General features: G+C 41.2%; 4 protein-coding genes across 6 annotated transcripts in view; 2 read left to right on the plus strand and 2 right to left on the minus strand.

Moving 5' to 3' along the window:
• Positions 1-3,350, minus strand: part of nckipsd (NCK interacting protein with SH3 domain) — a 13,773-nt gene extending 10,423 nt beyond the window's left edge. For both annotated transcript variants that reach the window (XM_005741459.2, XM_005741458.2), the window contains exons 1-3: positions 2,733-3,350; positions 1,775-1,887; positions 1,481-1,691 (exon numbers count right to left, since the gene is read on the minus strand). In XM_005741459.2, the coding sequence (XP_005741516.1) occupies positions 1,481-1,691; positions 1,775-1,887; positions 2,733-2,903 (495 nt within the window). In that variant the 5' untranslated portion in view covers positions 2,904-3,350. The remainder of the gene's footprint in view (positions 1-1,480; positions 1,692-1,774; positions 1,888-2,732) is intronic.
• A 48-nt stretch (positions 3,351-3,398) lies between these two features.
• On the plus strand, positions 3,399-8,184 carry ndufaf3 (NADH:ubiquinone oxidoreductase complex assembly factor). The gene is made up of 5 exons (XM_005741456.2): positions 3,399-3,665; positions 5,466-5,661; positions 5,773-5,839; positions 7,131-7,231; positions 7,349-8,184. The coding sequence occupies exons 1-5, from the start codon at positions 3,466-3,468 to the stop codon at positions 7,466-7,468; spliced, it is 684 nt and encodes a 227-aa protein (XP_005741513.1). The 5' UTR covers positions 3,399-3,465; the 3' UTR covers positions 7,469-8,184.
• Positions 8,185-9,315: 1,131 nt separating this feature from the next.
• On the minus strand, positions 9,316-14,032 carry LOC102204896 (rab GDP dissociation inhibitor beta). The gene is made up of 12 exons (XM_005741463.2): positions 14,000-14,032; positions 12,692-12,793; positions 12,009-12,116; positions 11,821-11,917; positions 11,584-11,718; positions 11,302-11,500; positions 11,094-11,225; positions 10,342-10,441; positions 10,080-10,251; positions 9,835-9,979; positions 9,692-9,746; positions 9,316-9,597 (listed from the first exon to the last, which is right to left on the minus strand). The coding sequence occupies exons 2-12, from the start codon at positions 12,734-12,736 to the stop codon at positions 9,454-9,456; spliced, it is 1,332 nt and encodes a 443-aa protein (XP_005741520.1). The 5' UTR covers positions 12,737-12,793; positions 14,000-14,032; the 3' UTR covers positions 9,316-9,453.
• tmem43 (transmembrane protein 43) overlaps positions 13,568-16,127 on the plus strand; it is an 8,416-nt gene continuing 5,856 nt past the window's right edge. Inside the window, exons 1-3 of one of the 2 annotated variants that reach the window (XM_005741460.2) lie at positions 13,568-13,828; positions 15,451-15,585; positions 15,689-15,823. In XM_005741460.2, coding sequence (XP_005741517.1) covers positions 13,811-13,828; positions 15,451-15,585; positions 15,689-15,823 — 288 coding nt within the window. In that variant the 5' untranslated portion in view covers positions 13,568-13,810. The other variant, XM_005741461.1, reaches the window with a different exon arrangement.

Raw genomic sequence — 16,127 nt, forward strand, 5'->3', positions numbered from 1 at the left:
AAAGACAAAGCTATTCGGTTTCTTGTGAGTACATACACTACACTGCCGATGTAGGGGGGCGCCAGATTGGTTAGGGCCGGGCCTGTGTCTGAGCTTCATGAAAACTCATTTACACTCCGGCTAATATCATCGCCTTTCACAAATAGATCAGTACTGGGACACGCATTATAATGCAAAAAGTCTTGAGGAACGCCTCATTCGTTATGTGCTTGAAATGCACCTGAAAGTCAATATTTGGTATCATGGTTCTAATACAGCAAGTTTCTCAAACTGCTTTATACAACATGCCTCACAGACCCATTCATACAAGCACTTTTTTCTACAGTTAAGTGCTTTCTGTCTGACATTTACACAAATTCATACTCCCATGAAGGCATTACAGAGCAACTCAGGGTCAGTATCTTGCCCAAGGATATCTGGCATGCAGACTGAACCACCGGCCTTCCTATTAGCACAAGACCTGCTCTACGTCCTGAGCCACAGCCGCCTCTTCAGCACAGCCTGAACTCTCTTAGTCAAACTTTCTTCTAGTTTCTTTAAGCAGTCTTCAGGAATAGTTCTCCAGGCTTCTTGAAGGACATTCAGAGCTCTTTTTGGCTGCCTTTTATTTCATTCTGTCAAAGTGATCGCACATAGCTTCAGTAATGTTGAGTCTGAATTTGGCTTCATCGCTCCCTCCGCTGTTGCCACTGATTTTTGATGGATCAACTGCAGAGCCAGATGCATTGTTCAGGTACTGTGTCAGGTCTTTGCTGCATTTCTGTTGGCCATGACTTTCAGATACTGTTCATCAGCTGTAGATAGATTTTTTTAATACCTGACACTTCCTCTTTTATTCTTCACCTGTCCAGTTTCCTCATATTTATTAAGTACACACTAACTGGTTCTTTCCTGTGTTGTCTGTTATATGTAGACACAACGGTGGTTCATCCTGTGAGTTAGGTGCCTTTTGTATGCCTGAATGATTCACAGTCAGGTTACAGGTAAAAGGATTGAACTAAAAATAAGTTAAAAAAAAACAGCAAATGTTCAAAGAGAAACTCTAAAAGACCTTTAGAAAGCCTGGAGAACTATTGCTTAAGACCACTTAAAAAAAACTTCGTCTGACATCTTGAAAGCAAAATATAAAGAAATGAGGAGTGGCTCAAGACTTTTGCACAGTGCTGCATGATACACAAACACCAGCATGAAACTTTTCTTCATTTTTTTTCAGAACATTGTTTAGAAATGCAACCCGACAGGTACAGAGCGGCTCTGACTCCACTCTTTAAACTCCTTTTTCGCAGCACATGCACCAGAACAGCATCACAGCTGAGCAGACAATAATAAACAATAATATTTATATGTATATATCAGATTGATTGCCATGCCCTGCACCTCTTGCATGCACCGAGGCTTTTTCATGTTAATAATTCACATTTACGGTATATTAACAGATTAATTGGAGCATGAGGTAAGAAAAACTGCACCTGCTTGTTACCTGATAAAAACCCTGTTGTCCTTGCATACTGTCCATGCTTCCTGATAACGGCACGCTTCCCTGTCGTTGATAGTCTCTGCTAAGGCCATTGGGTGGAGGAGGGGTTTGACTGAGCGATATCTCACTGCTGGAAGATGGGAGGCCCTGTTTGTGACTGGCGGAGGACGAACTTCGCCGAGCGAGGGTCTCCTTTCTGTGATGGATGAGCTTTCTGCGACAGAGGAGGGCAGCGATTCAAACACAGCACACAGAGAAACACTGAGCTGCACCATCTCCATAAAGAGCTTCACTCACTGCAGAACATCCCGCTGCTCCAGATTGTATTTGCCTCCATTCTTTAAGGCCACATTGTGGATTCCTTCGATCGCTCTGTCGATGGACTGCAGTACCTCATCCTGCTCTGGAGCCTGAGAGAGAGAGGCGGGGGATAAACTCAATGAAATATTAAGTGGCATACAAAATGATCAAAACCGGGCAAGCCATATGGCTCTGAGGGTGAGACAAACTGGGACGGTTATCTAACATAAACAGCCTTTTAACCAGAGTCACACATGCTCACTGAGGCTGCACATTCAGGCCAATGTCACTAATTACAGTCAGCGCTCCTCTCCTGTGAGACACTTTTTTTTTCTTTTAAATAACATGCTCTGACTAGTTCACTATGAGTCTGGAGACTGCTGAGCTCATCTGGGTGTGACTGAGAGGGAATCAAAGTTATGTGGAAGGAACAGCTACTTTTGAAAACAATGAGAGAGCAGAAAAGGAAAATGATACACAGTCACAGGAGGAGATTAGTTAATCTGAGCAGAAACAATGGCTCTGTGTGGCAGAGGTGGTGGCCTTGAATCTGCTCTATCTCTCATCCTTACTCAGTATTTCCCCTTGTCATCCTCTTATATTGCATCCTTTCCTGACTCTTTTCCTGTCCCATCCTCCTGCAAGCTCCTCTCTGTCGCAGTCAGCAACTGCAGTGCAGGAAGAAAAAAAGCCACCCCATGTCCCTCCATACTGCAACCTTTGCAATAATTTATGGCTTATTATTTCGCAAGCATGCATTCCCCCACCCTGACACCCTCAACATGGCTTGCACTGCAGCACATATAGCGGTACACTGAATCCGTCTGATCGCATCAATTCAGCCGCTTTACTACGCATTCCCTGGATTTCACGTCACCCCAGGGTGCAGCTCGGTCACTGATGCCATTCACTGAAACCAAAGAGGGAAAGTGAGCATTGCAAACATTGTTTTTACCTGGATTTTTTCGATATACGAGGCGGGGATGTAGCCGGTTTCCCCCGAGCTGCAGTGGGACCCCAGCCACCAGTGTTTGTTGCTCCTCTCCAGGATTAAAAAGCTTTCTCCGGCCGCGAAGTGCAGCGAGTTGGGCTCCGAGGATCGGAAGGCGTACAAAGACCGGTACATACTTTAATGACACTTTAAGACAGCGAAACGACCCGATAACGACAGAGAAGGGTTATCTGGAGATAAGCAGTGCCCGAATGCCGAAATCTGCTCTGCTGGGGGTGATTTAAAGCGGCTACGAAGGCATGTCTATTTACAATGCAGCTCGGATCATCTGACCCGACTGTTACCGTAAACACCGTAGGAGGGCGCTGTCACATCCCACCGAACACGCCCCCCAGACATTTTAATCAAAGACAGAGCTGACTTAGTATTTTATTTTATATCAACTTCATTGAAATTTCAGCTAAATACGGATAACACCCGACATATAGGCGACAAAAACGGAAATAAAAATGACATTAATATTTTAATATCTATACTTTTACGTAAGAGTTACCTCCATGCGTATGTAACCAACTGTTAGCCGTTATCCCGTTAATTTCGCCCTCTCCCCTTTTTTTTCCCTTCAGTACGTATTATTATTATTATTATTGTGCATCTGATTAACTTAAATGCGTGATGTAAACAAGATAACGCGATGTTTTTTTTAAAGAATAAACAAAAAAGGAATAAATGAAAGATGTTCGACTTTGCATTACACAGCACCGGAAACGAGTGTCTGGTGTTACACTGTGTTATGCCCCCCAGCCTGCCACCGGTTGGGTCATTTCTCCATTTCTCTGTTAACATGGCCACTGCTGCGGTTTTTGCCAGATTTCTCCTTCAGAAATCAACCCAGGGCTTTCTGTTCTCCTCCAGAGCGGTGCCCGCTTTCTCGAGGTAGGGCGGTGTTTCGTTTTAAGGCTCACGTTTCATTAACTTACATTGTCAAAGTATTTATGAGCATACAACCTGCTATTGTTTTGACTATTATTAGTTGTTCAACACCAAGTAGTCACCAAGTTTCTTTAAGAAGTTTTTTTTTTTATCCCGCAAACCATCTAAATCTAATTTGACTGTGATATATAAGGTAAAAGATCATATCCTTATATTAAAGAAGCTTAGCGGCTTAATATTTGTCATGCCTAAAATGATTTTAAAAAAAAGGTAATAGAAATTATGCAAGCTTATGTCATGAATGAACTGACTGCTTTATAGGACCCTTTGATATGGTATCACAGGGCAGCATATTTTATAGTTACACAGCATGAAGCCTGAACCTGAGCACTATAATGGCGAGGAAATGTGACTTGGTGTCAGATTGTCAGGCTAGTCTGAATATTTCAGAAACTGCTGGTCTACTGGGATTTTTCCACACAGCCGTTTCTAAGGTTTGCAAAGAACAGTCCAGAAAAAAAAATCCTCTGACTAGCAGTTCTCTGGATGAAAATCCCTTCTTTTTGTCAGAGGTTGCAGGAGAATTGTAGGAGAATGGCCAACTTTGTGGTTGACAGAAAGGCAGCAGTAAATCAAATAACCACTCACTGCAGCCGAGGCATGCAGAAAGGCATCTGTAAGTACACAGTATGTCGAACCTGGCATACTTTTGGCCACCTAGTACCAGCTGAGCATCATTTAAACATCACAGTTACCAGATCTCAGTCCATTAGAGCACTTTTGGGATGTGATGATGGTGGTGTTGCACTGTCTTTGTTTTGTTTTTTTGCAATTTTTGCACACTTGCACTTTATGTAATCATGTATTGATTGTCTGTTATATGTACCACCATGGTCTTGGAGGAACGTTGTCTCGCTTCACTGTGTATTGTACCACTACACATGATTGAAATGACAATAAAGCCACTTGACTTGAGTGTAACTATGCAGCTGATGGGGAAATTTAGATCAACCTAAACTGCAGTTCATCCAGGTTTAAATTTGAGATTATTCTTATTTATTTATTGCGTTTGTTCATCATATGGAGGACCAACACTGATGTTTTGTGCAAGAAGGGTACGATCAATTTGTGCAACAGAATGCTGGAGCTCTTCTCTTAGCCTGTTGTCTGCTGGCAGCATTAGTGCCAGATATGCCAGCAGGACCAACAAACAAATTCACAAGGCTGGAACCATCATTGGTCAGAATCTGGAGCTGTCTGAGTCACTGAGCGACAGGAGGTCACTGAAGAAACTGCACGTGGACAACCCACCACACCCGCTCCACTCCACACAACAGAGGCAGCAGACCTCTAATCTACTACTATCTCATACCTACCTGTCATACATGCTGTTTCCCGGGCTTATATTGCCAGTCGCACTGCTAAAAGCCGCTGGTGAGACTCCATCTGACCAGAGAAGCTCAGAATCAAAGAAGTGCTGATCTAGCTCAGTTTTCTGGAATAGCCTGGAAAGAAAGTGTGACAGCAGGCTAACATTTGCTGCAGCTCCTTAGACGAGCAGATATTTTGGCTCCTGGCTTGCAGAACGAGGCCGAAAGCTTTTGGCTCACATCCTTATCAGTGGGTTGGCGTGTAAAGTGGGCCGTTGGGCAGCAGCTCCGTGGTGCAGCCTGTTTTTTGAAATTCAAAGTGCAGAGATTTCTCTGTTTCACACCCACAGTTTTTCAGTACTATAGAAAACAATTGCTACTGTTTATGGTTCTGGTTCTAACTTACTGTGGGGGTCTTGTTGTCTTTCTTTAGCCCATTTTTGTCCCGAGCTCATAGACTGGAACCCTCCGATGACGAGTTGTACCAGCGCACCACAGTCTCTGTCATGCAGAAGGATGTAGACAATGGGGTCCTCGTCCACAGCTACAGTTCTGCAGGATTCAATATCGATGGAAACAGGGTGTATGGGCCTTGTGCCGTGCTGCCTCCTGCTATCCTGCAGTGGAAGGTGAAAGTGCTTTCCAGTCTGTCCTTGCAGTTTGTGAAAGTTTATGAAATTCTCTCTTTTTTTGTAGTTTATTTTAACAACTATATATGTGTGTGTTTTCTCTCTCTGCAGATTGGAAGTTCGAAAGATATCACAGAAGAAAGTGTTTCACTCTTCCACATGCTTGAACCAAAAATAGGTACCAATATACGCACTAAAGCAGACCTTTAAACAGATGACTGATGATTTTGTCAATTCTGCAAATTGAACATTACAATAACCTAACTTGCTTGATGTGAAAGTATGGACCGATTTCACAGATTCAGTTAAAGATGAGAGTTTTTTAAGTGGTACAAAGCAGTTCTGGTAACCTTGATTATCAAAGCTGAGTTCACTGCAAAGTGATGCCATGGTTTCTGACTTGTTCGAGGTCTTTCAGAGACAGAGTTGATTCATGTGAACAAATCTTCTGTCTCTGACTTTCTGAACCAACAACAAATATCTGTGTCTGTTCTGCTTAGTTCTAAAATGTTCTAAACATCCAGTAATTTTTCAGAGTAAAATGATCATCACTGTGAAATGATAGGTAGAACCATGTATCATCTGCATAAGAATATATATTCTGTCTGCTTTAAAGATGGAACCATACAGGAACATTTAAAGGTTAAAGAGGTAAAGAACCAAGGGCAGACCCCTGAGGAACCCCTGATTAATTTTTACTTTTGGAGTTTTTTTGGAGGTGTAATTCAGTACAATTCAATTTTACGACAACAGTTGACTCAGGTCACTTTGTATTGTAAGGTAAGATTCATTATTGTGATGAAAACCAATCGAGGACCGGACCTGTTAAACCATCTGCATCATGAAGGCTTTGAATTAAAATGTTATGACCAACAGTGTCAAAGCAGAACTAGCAGATGTTTTCTTTGTTTGTTTGTTTTTTCTAAGCTAGTTTTTAACCAAAACTAAATACTGAGAAAAGTGAGTTGGTCCACAGTTATTAAAAAAACCAAAGCATTTGCTGGGTTATCTGTCATGGTTCCCGTCTTGAAAGTCTGCTCTGGCTCATTAGTCAGCACCACCAACACTCTGTATGTGGACTTGTGAAAGTGTGAGGAACTGAGCAGTGGCAGTGAGAAAGTGCAGCTCCGTTTGTATAATGGCTCCACCACACTGTTGGCACAGTCGCTTCTCTTTTGGCAAACGTCTGTTCATGTGTCTGCCTGTTTTAACAGTCGGGCAGCGAGCGCGCTCAGTCTGTTTCAGCTCAGTCTGTTTCAGCTCAGTCTGTTTCAGCTCAGTCTGTTTCAGCTCAGTCTGTTTCAGCTCAGTCTGTTTCAGCTCAGTCTTTGTACATGAGAATCATTTGTGTTCCACTGAGTGAGGTACATTAATGTCCTTGCCAGAGTGTCCACTCTCTTCTATGTGTCCACTGAAATGTTATTGTTAATGTTATCTGCCTCATTGTCTGTTCTTCCTGGTTTGTGAAGAGATTCTCGTGCTGGGCACAGGCGCACGACTGGAACGAATCAACCCCTCGGTGCTCGCACTTCTGAAGAGTAAAGGCATCTCTGTGGAGGTGCAGGACACGGTAAAATACAAGTGATCCTGTTCTCTTTCTGACAGCATGGCATGAGCTAACAGACACTGGAATACTTCTTATTGTCTCTTGTTATGTCTTTTTTCATTCATTTATTCTGATTTGCAGCCAAACGCGTGTGCAACCTTCAACTTCCTAATGAGCGAGCGAAGAATTGTAGCCGCAGGCCTGATCCCTCCATCACCCAGCACAGCACTTGAAGTCCTTGGGAACAACAACAACATGTAGAAGGTGATCACTACAAATGGTCAGCAGTTCACTGATGATCTGCCTGTGCACAAAACTCCAGTAGTAACAAGCTCCAACACTTTATTACAACACTTATTTCCTTATAGACAAAGTTAAGTGACTCTTTTACGCTTTTCCTGACATTTATAGTGTCGTACCAGAAGATGTTCATTTAAAACTTCTTTTTAAACTTTGTCTCTGGGTGATGTCAGTGGGAGCTGATACCTTTAATGTGGTCATCTAAGGCGCACACCTCTGGCTGTTCAAACCTGTTTGAAAGGATCAGCCAGTCAGGAGAAGCTAGCTCAAGGGTGAGGAGCTAAAATGCTAAAAGCTTAATTCGTACAGCTGAGGGCTGCACAAAGGCCCAGTGTAACATAACTATCTGACAGTCTATAAATACAGAGCTGTAAACGAGCACAGTAGCAGCCACCTTCACCCAGTGATCTCTGTGAGGTTTGTGTACCAGTGAATGCTGATTTTGGGTTTCCTGTCACACATTTCAGCCAGCACATAAAAATGTCTCACATCACCGTTGTAATTCTGCTTATAGCTGCTTATAGCTCTGTGTGCATGAGTTTAAAAGAAGACTCAAGTCAAGGAATCCAGAATTAGACTGTAATAAAGTGTAAGCATGTTCTTATATATAAACACAAGTTTTGCTTGTATAAAAATATAAATGCTTTACCGCAGCATAAGTCTAATGTATTTTTATTGTTTACAATAAATCAGTAGTAAGATCACCTCAGCATGCAGTGTTTTCATTTTGAATGTGATCTGGGCAGCAGTTAAAGGGGATCGTTTGTTAAAGAAATAATTTTAATGTGGCTACCAGAGGTGCTGGTGGCCAGTGTCCTTCATTTGGATAAGCCTCTTTACTCCGTGCGTCTGTCCGTCCTCTGCATCCAGCACGCTGCCGCTGACAAGCTGTTTGTGCAGCATCTAATTTATTGGCTTTGTCCTTCTCACACATAAGCCCCACAGATAAGAGAGTCCAGTAATCCTTTACACATCAGTGTGATTCATCGCTAATCATCTGTCTCGGTGAAGATGCCCAGCGTCAGGCTGAACACTTTAAACCCTCATCGCTCACAAGCTGCATGTTGCAGCTCATAAACACTCTCACTGATCAACACTTTAAAAAAAATCTATCTAATTAACTTTAACTTTGGTTAAAGTTACCCATCCCTGTTGCTTGTCACGTGTTCCATAATGTTGTGCTGTGGACATTTATGTGCTTTTTGTGCAGAGGTTTTTTTTTCTCCTGTTCTCATGCTGTCCTCCCAGGAGCCCAGCATGAGTAGAGGTCTCTTTTTTTCCCTCTTGTACTTTCCTATTGTAGTGTATATTTCAGTGTTTTTGGGTTTTTTTTGGGGTTTTTTTCTGTAACGCTACCGATCTCTGACCTGTATCCCCATGTGATGTCTGTGTTGTGTGTGTAAGGCCATTTCACTGCAGGGCAACCTGCATGTGGCGAATAAAGCCTTGATTGATTGATTGATTGATTGACATCCAGTTAGGCGACCTCTTTTCCTTATGCAGAAATTATTCAGCCATACATAAGTGAATTTGAAGAGCAAACAAACATTGAATGTGAAGGTAGACACTACATTCAATACTTTCACAACATTTTCTGTTTTTTAGTCAATATAACTTGATAAGTAATATAAAATAAAAAAAAGTTTCACTCTGGTGTAAACAACCGATGTAAAAACTATCCAGCAGAAAAGTCATATTGATGTATTACCTTCTCTCATAACAAAGTAGCAACATCATTATTTAGCAGATTTCCACACGAGAGAGAAATTACAGCAAACAAATTAAGAGGCAAAAGAGACGTCAGGCAGTTACGTAGCACACTCTCTGTTCAGTCTACACCCTACATCACACCCTCTGCTTTACAGCTGTGGCATATAATCATCCATGAATGATGATTATACACCACATACATTTACGGCCTCCCAGCTGCTGACATCAAGCTGTCCTCAGTCGTCATCAGAGTTATGAGACTGGTGCCTGGATCCTGCAAAGCTGAGCTCTGTCCCTGTGAGTCGCTGGTACATGTCTTTGATGTCCTCACACTCAGTCTCAAAGTGGTTTGTTGCATCATACGAGCGGGACACAAATATCTAAAAGGACAGAAGAGATTTAAAAAAAAATTAAGGCCACCATCCTATTTTCAGTCGTGTCATTTCTTTCGTTTTGGGGAAACCCCATCATTACCTGACTCTTTTTTCCATCTTCATTTGGAACTAGCAGATTGCTGACAGACACAAATCTGAATTCAACAAGAAGGAATTGCACTGAATTAAATCACACCACAAAAACACAAACTGTCAGATTTAAGTCTTCAGAGTGTCACTAACTTGTGCACGATGGGTTCGAGGAGCTCGAGTCCTGGCTGCAGTTCTTTCTCTGGGTTGGTGGTTTCTGCAGTTGTGCTGACTGTGGCGATGTACATCCCATCTGATGCCACGTTGTGCGCAAAGGACACTACAGATATATAAATGTCTGCATGGAGGAGGAAGTAGTAAAGGAGCAAATCCAGGAAGATCAGGTCAGAGGGTTCAACTTTGTACATGTTAGATATTGTGGTAGTATAACTTAGTACCTGACTTCCTGTTAAGCTGAGTTTGAGGGATGATGATCTGACAGGAGCTGACATCATGAGTGTGTTTAACTGGATGATTTAGAAAACAGATCGCCCTAACGACACGCCCCACCTTCCTCACTCGATTGGGAACGTAGCTGGGATCACAGATTAACTGTTTGCAGTGGAACAGCTGTTAGAAGGAGAGAAAAAAAGACCACATCAGTGGGAGTACAAATGCCTCCTGGACAGTGACTGCAGGGCTTAATTTTGTCTACTCCACCTTCCCCTCAGATTTCACAGCTTTCACTTTGCCACTATCCATCACAATTTCATCCACTGCCCTGTTCAGCAGGAACGTTCCTCCATACTCTGCATTCAGTCTGAAACACAAAGAGGACTGGATCTTATAAGTGCAAGCATGAATGTATGAACGTTTCCTTTAAACAGCTTTTATTATGCTTTTCTTTATGTGTGCTAGAAAGTGCTATAATGGCACATGCTCACATTAAAAATGAGAAAAGTTTAAAAGAAAGACATCAGCATCTCTGAACATTTGGTTTTATAAAGTTTTTCCCACTCTTGGCTCTGAATGTTGTCATTAAGACTGGATTTCCCTAATGTGATCATTTCAGGTACGCAGCTCTAGCTTTGAGAAGATAAGCCCCACCCACCTGCAGCTCAAACCTTTTGTTTGCAAGGAGCAACCAATCAGAAGAAAGTTTTCTTAAAGGGACGTGGAAGGAAGCCTTTGTTAAAGGATGAACTGAGGGGCTTGGTATATGATAAATAAGATTTATTTTGAATTGTGAATCATGCTGACTGATAAAATGGAAATTTTAAAAAGGGGCCACTTTTAACTTTCAGTGGAAGAACATCCACTAAAGGTCATGCTTGCTGGAGGCTGATGATGATATACTTGCACTGAATCCTAGAGTGCAAATATCTAGGATTTTTGCACTCGAATTAAAATAGTCGAATTAAACTAATTAAACTGTTGATGAACATAAATCAAAGAACTAGTGAGAACCTGACCTGGCAAAACCCTGTGGTATCTCCCCGAGACCATACAGTGGGTAGAGGTACGGACTGGTGTTTCGACAGGACAGCGAATCGGAGTACAGCCTGATCCGACTGATGGTTTCCACACAGGGCCGGTCCAGGTAACTGCGAGGACGGCAGGTGGACAGGTTTAAATCTAATCTGTTTTCAGTGTTGTTTCACTTAAGTTCCTATAACTGACCTCTCACTGTTGTGCAAGGCTATGGCGTGACCTATAAACTCTATGACATCAAGTCCCAGGTCGTAGCGATGGAACAATTCCCTTGTGGTCGTTTTGTGAGGATCCACATCATGGTGGGTACGAGGGTTTCTTATGTCAAAGTTCAGAGCAAAGAGCAGCAGCTTCTTGAACCTCCTCTTGTCGAACATGCCCATCAGATCTGAAAATATGTTTTTTTCAGCGTTATAAAGCTATGGCCGTCTGGAAACTTGTCTTAAAAAGTGGAATGACTTGATTTGGCACCTGAAGCATCTGCGTCTTTTTCACTGGCGGGGACTTTGTGCACTTTTCCTCCTTTGTATACGTAGCTGCCTTCTACGACTTTAAAGTCCAGATACCGAGTAACCTCGGTGTGCAACAAGATTTTTACCATCTGACCTGCACAAACCACAGCACCCAAAAATTAAAGCATGCTCATTTCTATCAAAACAATCAGCAAGACATTGCACAAACACCTGCCAATAAACAGTAAACTTTCACCGGTGGAAAGAAAAAATTTGGAGATGAGGTCAACATTCCACTCTTTCCCTCTGCCCATCGATTTTGGAGGACCAGGAGTCTTAAACTTCTTGTACAGCTGCAAATAAAGGAAACACCTTATTATCAGCAGTGTTCAAATGAAGGTACGTGCATGCATGCTCATGAGTTTTGTATTTGTTTGCCTGCACCTCCTCAAGGGGAGAAATGGATGCACTCTCTCCTCCATAATAAGGATTCTTATCAATGTGGAGAACCTTTTTCCCACTTAAAGTCATTAAACCAGAGAGGATGCATTCCTGAAAGAGATGAGGAAGAAAACAGAGGGGCAAATGTGTCCGAATCAGCAGCTGGTAGTTTAAGGTATACAGATCAGGACTAGACTAAAGAGGTAATTGCCATAAATCCTCCTTAGCAGCCAGCAAGAGCTTAACAAGTCTGCACGTGGATCATTAGTAAAAGCGAGAAAAACATGGCAGAAAGTCCAGTCACTTACAGACTTTAATCACTTATTGAATCAAGAGTGAAAAGAGGAAATGAAAGAAGTCATGATTGCAAGTGCTTAGTAAAAGGACTGTGCCTCTGCTTGAGAACTGTTTTGGTAAGGTCGCAGTTATTGTGAGGCATCTTTTTTTTTAGCACTTTGCAGAAAATATATATCTTGCTCACAGCGGGGTTTCTGGTTTTGGTCAGCTCAGAACATTTCCACCTCAGACCACATGACAAAAGATGGCCTGCTCAGTTCACGGGGTTCAAGCTTTGTACTGACAATAAAGTAGGCATAAAATCCTGTTAACCAACAGAATCATATATAGAGAGAGATTCAAAAGAGATGATTTCATTTTAGATTTTACAGCAAATATAAATTTCGTACCTTCAGTCCAGTTCCAAGCACGATAATATCATATTCTTGCTCCATCCTCACCGAGTACCAGTGCTTTGTTTCCGCAGCCTGTCACAGTCTATGAGTGTGGGTCTGTGTGTAGTAAGACAGAAACAGGTGTGATGATGATAGGTGACACCAATTGCTTGGTGTTCCCCTTTGCAATAATCCTCTTATGATCCATCTATGCAGTGTGTGTGTGTGTGTGTGTGATAGAGAGAGATTGGCTCTATGAGCTTCTCAGTCACTGCAGATTGAGGTATTATTATACATATAATATATCCCACTGTTGTAATGATACTAAGTCACATTTTCAAATTACTGTGTCTGTTTTTCAGTTTTTTGTTTGTTTATTTTGTTAAAAATTATATTATTGAAGGAAAAAGAGTATGCTGCTTTCTTGTAATATGATTACAATCTGTAAAACAACCAAGCAACAAACAAACAGCTATATTAATGATACGCTGTCGTGGTTATAATTTGAAAAGAAACTAAATGCCAGGTGGTGGAGAAAAAGTACAAATGTGCATATTCTTGAGGTACTTCTGTTTATCACCACTAGGTGTCATAATATGAACAACATCCGTCCATAAAGTTTCATGTTCTGTATAAAACTAAAATATAATAAATATTTTTCAATATTTTCCTTTATGATGTATGTGGGTTTCAGTGAGCCTGCTTGTTTTTCTTTCCAGTAACAGTATAGTACATTCTATATATGTTTACAGTATACTATTTCCTCTGAACTGTTAAAACAAATTAAATATCAATAAATATCTAATACATTTCTAGTATTTTTTTTCTTTCTCACGTCTGTATTGACAACAGTCACCATAAAAACTTCATTTCCCATGAAGTCTCGAGAAAAAAGATTTCCGGGTCGGTGCCGGAACTGTTTTTTTTTTTCCTTAAAGCAATCGCTTAATATCACTTGGGCAACCGACGAGTTGGGCGGGAACCACAGTTTATTATCTCACATAGTCCGCCTCTCTGGGCGAGTTTCGGGATACTCCAGCGTAAAAGTGAAAGCTTACTGGCCGTTGGCGTGTCAGTTTGTGGTTGCTAGCATCTTCGTGTTCCTTGAAAATTGGCGGTCGAGAAAGTAGAGAAATGTCTTCAGCACAGACAGTAGGTGGCTCGAATAATGGTCTTTGGTTCTACTTTATAAATGTAAACTCCTTCCGGATTTATGTGTGCAGTTAACACAACTTTGCTGCAGCGTTAGACCCTCAACTGCCGCCTTTTTTCAGTCAGTTTAATCTGACGAATCATCATCTAATGCTTTAATTTGGTACGTACAATGGCAATAGCGGTGAGTCGTCGTTTAGTCTTAATTTTTTCGCCCAGACATGAAAATTAAATTAGGAAGTGTGAAAGGGGCGTGTCACTTTCACGCCTAAGACATGATGAGACATGGGACCACAGGCTGCATGTAGGGACACATACAATTACTGCCAGAAGTTTACATCCACTCATCGTGGGCATGAACGTCATAATTTTGGGCTTTTAATGATTTCTTTGAACTGTTCTTTTTTTTTTTCCCCAGGGTGGTGACTTTAAAAACAAGAACTAGGTGCACAAGCTTGAAAATAATTTAGATTTTCTACGGGCTCAAGTATAAATATACATTCACTGTATTTTGATACTGAAGGATCTTCAGCGTCTGTTAAATTGATAAACCAAGGCCTATTAACTTTACACTGGTTATCAAGATCAACTAAAAATGCTAGTTTCTCAGCATAAAAAAGGACAGCGATCCAATGATTGACCAGAAGAAAGGGGAGCTTGATAATGATCTAAGAAGAACTGCAGATTTACACAAGTTAAGAAGGCCTCTTGAACTCATTTCTAAACAACAAATTTTGCTGCAAGCAGTACTGGTTCAAAGTAGATGGAATAGTAAAGGAGGAGGGCTACCTTTACCTCAAATCAACAGTTAGATGGTTTAAACTTGGACACAGTTGCATGATCTTAAGCAGACACCAAAGACTGTTTGGAATAGATAAAGCAGGCTAACATTAATCTTATTAGCCTCCCCAAAGCCCCAACTTCAACCCTATTGAAAATTTGTGGACTATGCTTAAAACCATGTCCATGCCAGGAAACCGACTGTTTCAAATGAATTCTACCAATTTTGTCAAAACGCATGGTCAGATACCCAGCCAGAATTCTAACACAAACTTATTGAGTAATCAAAAGTGTCTGGTTGAGGTGCAACATACCAAGAGACATTTAACCAAATATTGGTGGGGGTTTATATATATATTTGACCTTGTGTGGATTAGAGAAAATCCCAAATAAATTCCAACTTTGTTCACCCAATCCTTGGTTTTTAAAGTCAGTAAAGATGTATGTTGTACAATGATTACATCCTGAAAGCAGAACAGTTCAAATACATAGCAAAAAGCTCAAAATTACATTCATGTCCATGATGAGTGGATATAAACTTCTCACCAGAACTGCAGTTGGCTTGTCCCGGATTAGTTGTAATAAATCAGAGGAATGTGTGTCTTTGCTTTCTAAGATTCATGTATTTGAACCATCATATGTTTTCAGATAAACACCTGGTGTATTATTATATATATAAACTAAAAAGACAGTTTATTGTTAAGTTACTGGTTATGTCTTGTTACGGTCATGTCATTTTTAAAAGATTGAATATAGAAAATAACTAATGAGAAGCCAAAACTTTGTTCTGTCGCCCAATTGTTGATGTTGTGTTTATTCAGGTTTTTCTTATGTTTGTCCAGTTTCCAGACCAACACAAGCGAGTGTCTGCAAAGTCCAACCCTGGATTTCTGGAGCGTTTAAGTGAAACTACAGGAGGAGCAGTTGTTGGTGTGGGACTGTTTTTCCTCTCGATTTATGTTCTCTTCACCAATGAGGTAGGAAACATTTCCTTCTAAGTAGCTCAGATCATCATGGTCACGATGATTTAACAGTAGACTAAAGACAGCACTTTGTACCTGTAATGGTTTCTTTGTGCAGGGACGGACTCTGCAAACAGCAAAGTCCCTGGATGAAGGTCTCTCCCAGGTTGTATCACTGGGGCCGTATATCAGCTTCGACACACAAAACAACGGCCGTTTAGTTCACCTGTCTGCGAAGCTGCATACTGCAGAGGTGAGCTCGCCTGTATTTTGAACAGTGGTCTGCCCTAGCGTGTATGTGTCGGTGTCCCTGATTTGTATATTTTTTATTATGTTTTAGCTTTTTTTTTTTAAATTTTTTTTTATTGAGTTCAGTTTCTGTTAGTTTACAGAGCAGTTCAAAGGTTCTGTATTAGTTTCAGTCTTTTAATTATTAAGATATGGAGGATATTAGAGCTGGGCGATAGAACGATAACGATATCTATCGCGATATAACTTTTACTCGATAGAGAAATTAAGCTATCGCGATAGACCTCGCCGCTCTTGTCCTCTTAAAA

This window comes from Pundamilia nyererei, unplaced genomic scaffold (genome assembly GCF_000239375.1).
Source record: "Pundamilia nyererei isolate P.nyererei 1_Seehausen unplaced genomic scaffold, PunNye1.0 scaffold00110, whole genome shotgun sequence".
NCBI classification, from domain to species: domain Eukaryota; kingdom Metazoa; phylum Chordata; class Actinopteri; order Cichliformes; family Cichlidae; genus Pundamilia; species Pundamilia nyererei.

Bases quoted from the DNA above. Each gene is read 5' to 3' on its own strand.
- ndufaf3 (XM_005741456.2), top strand. From the start codon at position 3,466: ATGTTCGACTTTGCATTACACAGCACCGGAAACGAGTGTCTGGTGTTA. The intron at 3,666-5,465 runs GTAGGGCGGTGT...GTCTTTCTTTAG, and splicing joins GCGGTGCCCGCTTTCTCGAG to CCCATTTTTGTCCCGAGCTC. The intron at 5,840-7,130 runs GTACCAATATAC...TGGTTTGTGAAG, and splicing joins CATGCTTGAACCAAAAATAG to AGATTCTCGTGCTGGGCACA.
- LOC102204896 (XM_005741463.2), bottom strand. From the start codon at position 12,736: ATGGAGCAAGAATATGATATTATCGTGCTTGGAACTGGACTGAAG. The intron at 11,501-11,583 runs GTGCCAAATCAA...ACATATTTTCAG, and splicing joins AAAAGACGCAGATGCTTCAG to ATCTGATGGGCATGTTCGAC. The intron at 11,226-11,301 runs GTCAGTTATAGG...CCGTCCTCGCAG, and splicing joins GCCTTGCACAACAGTGAGAG to TTACCTGGACCGGCCCTGTG.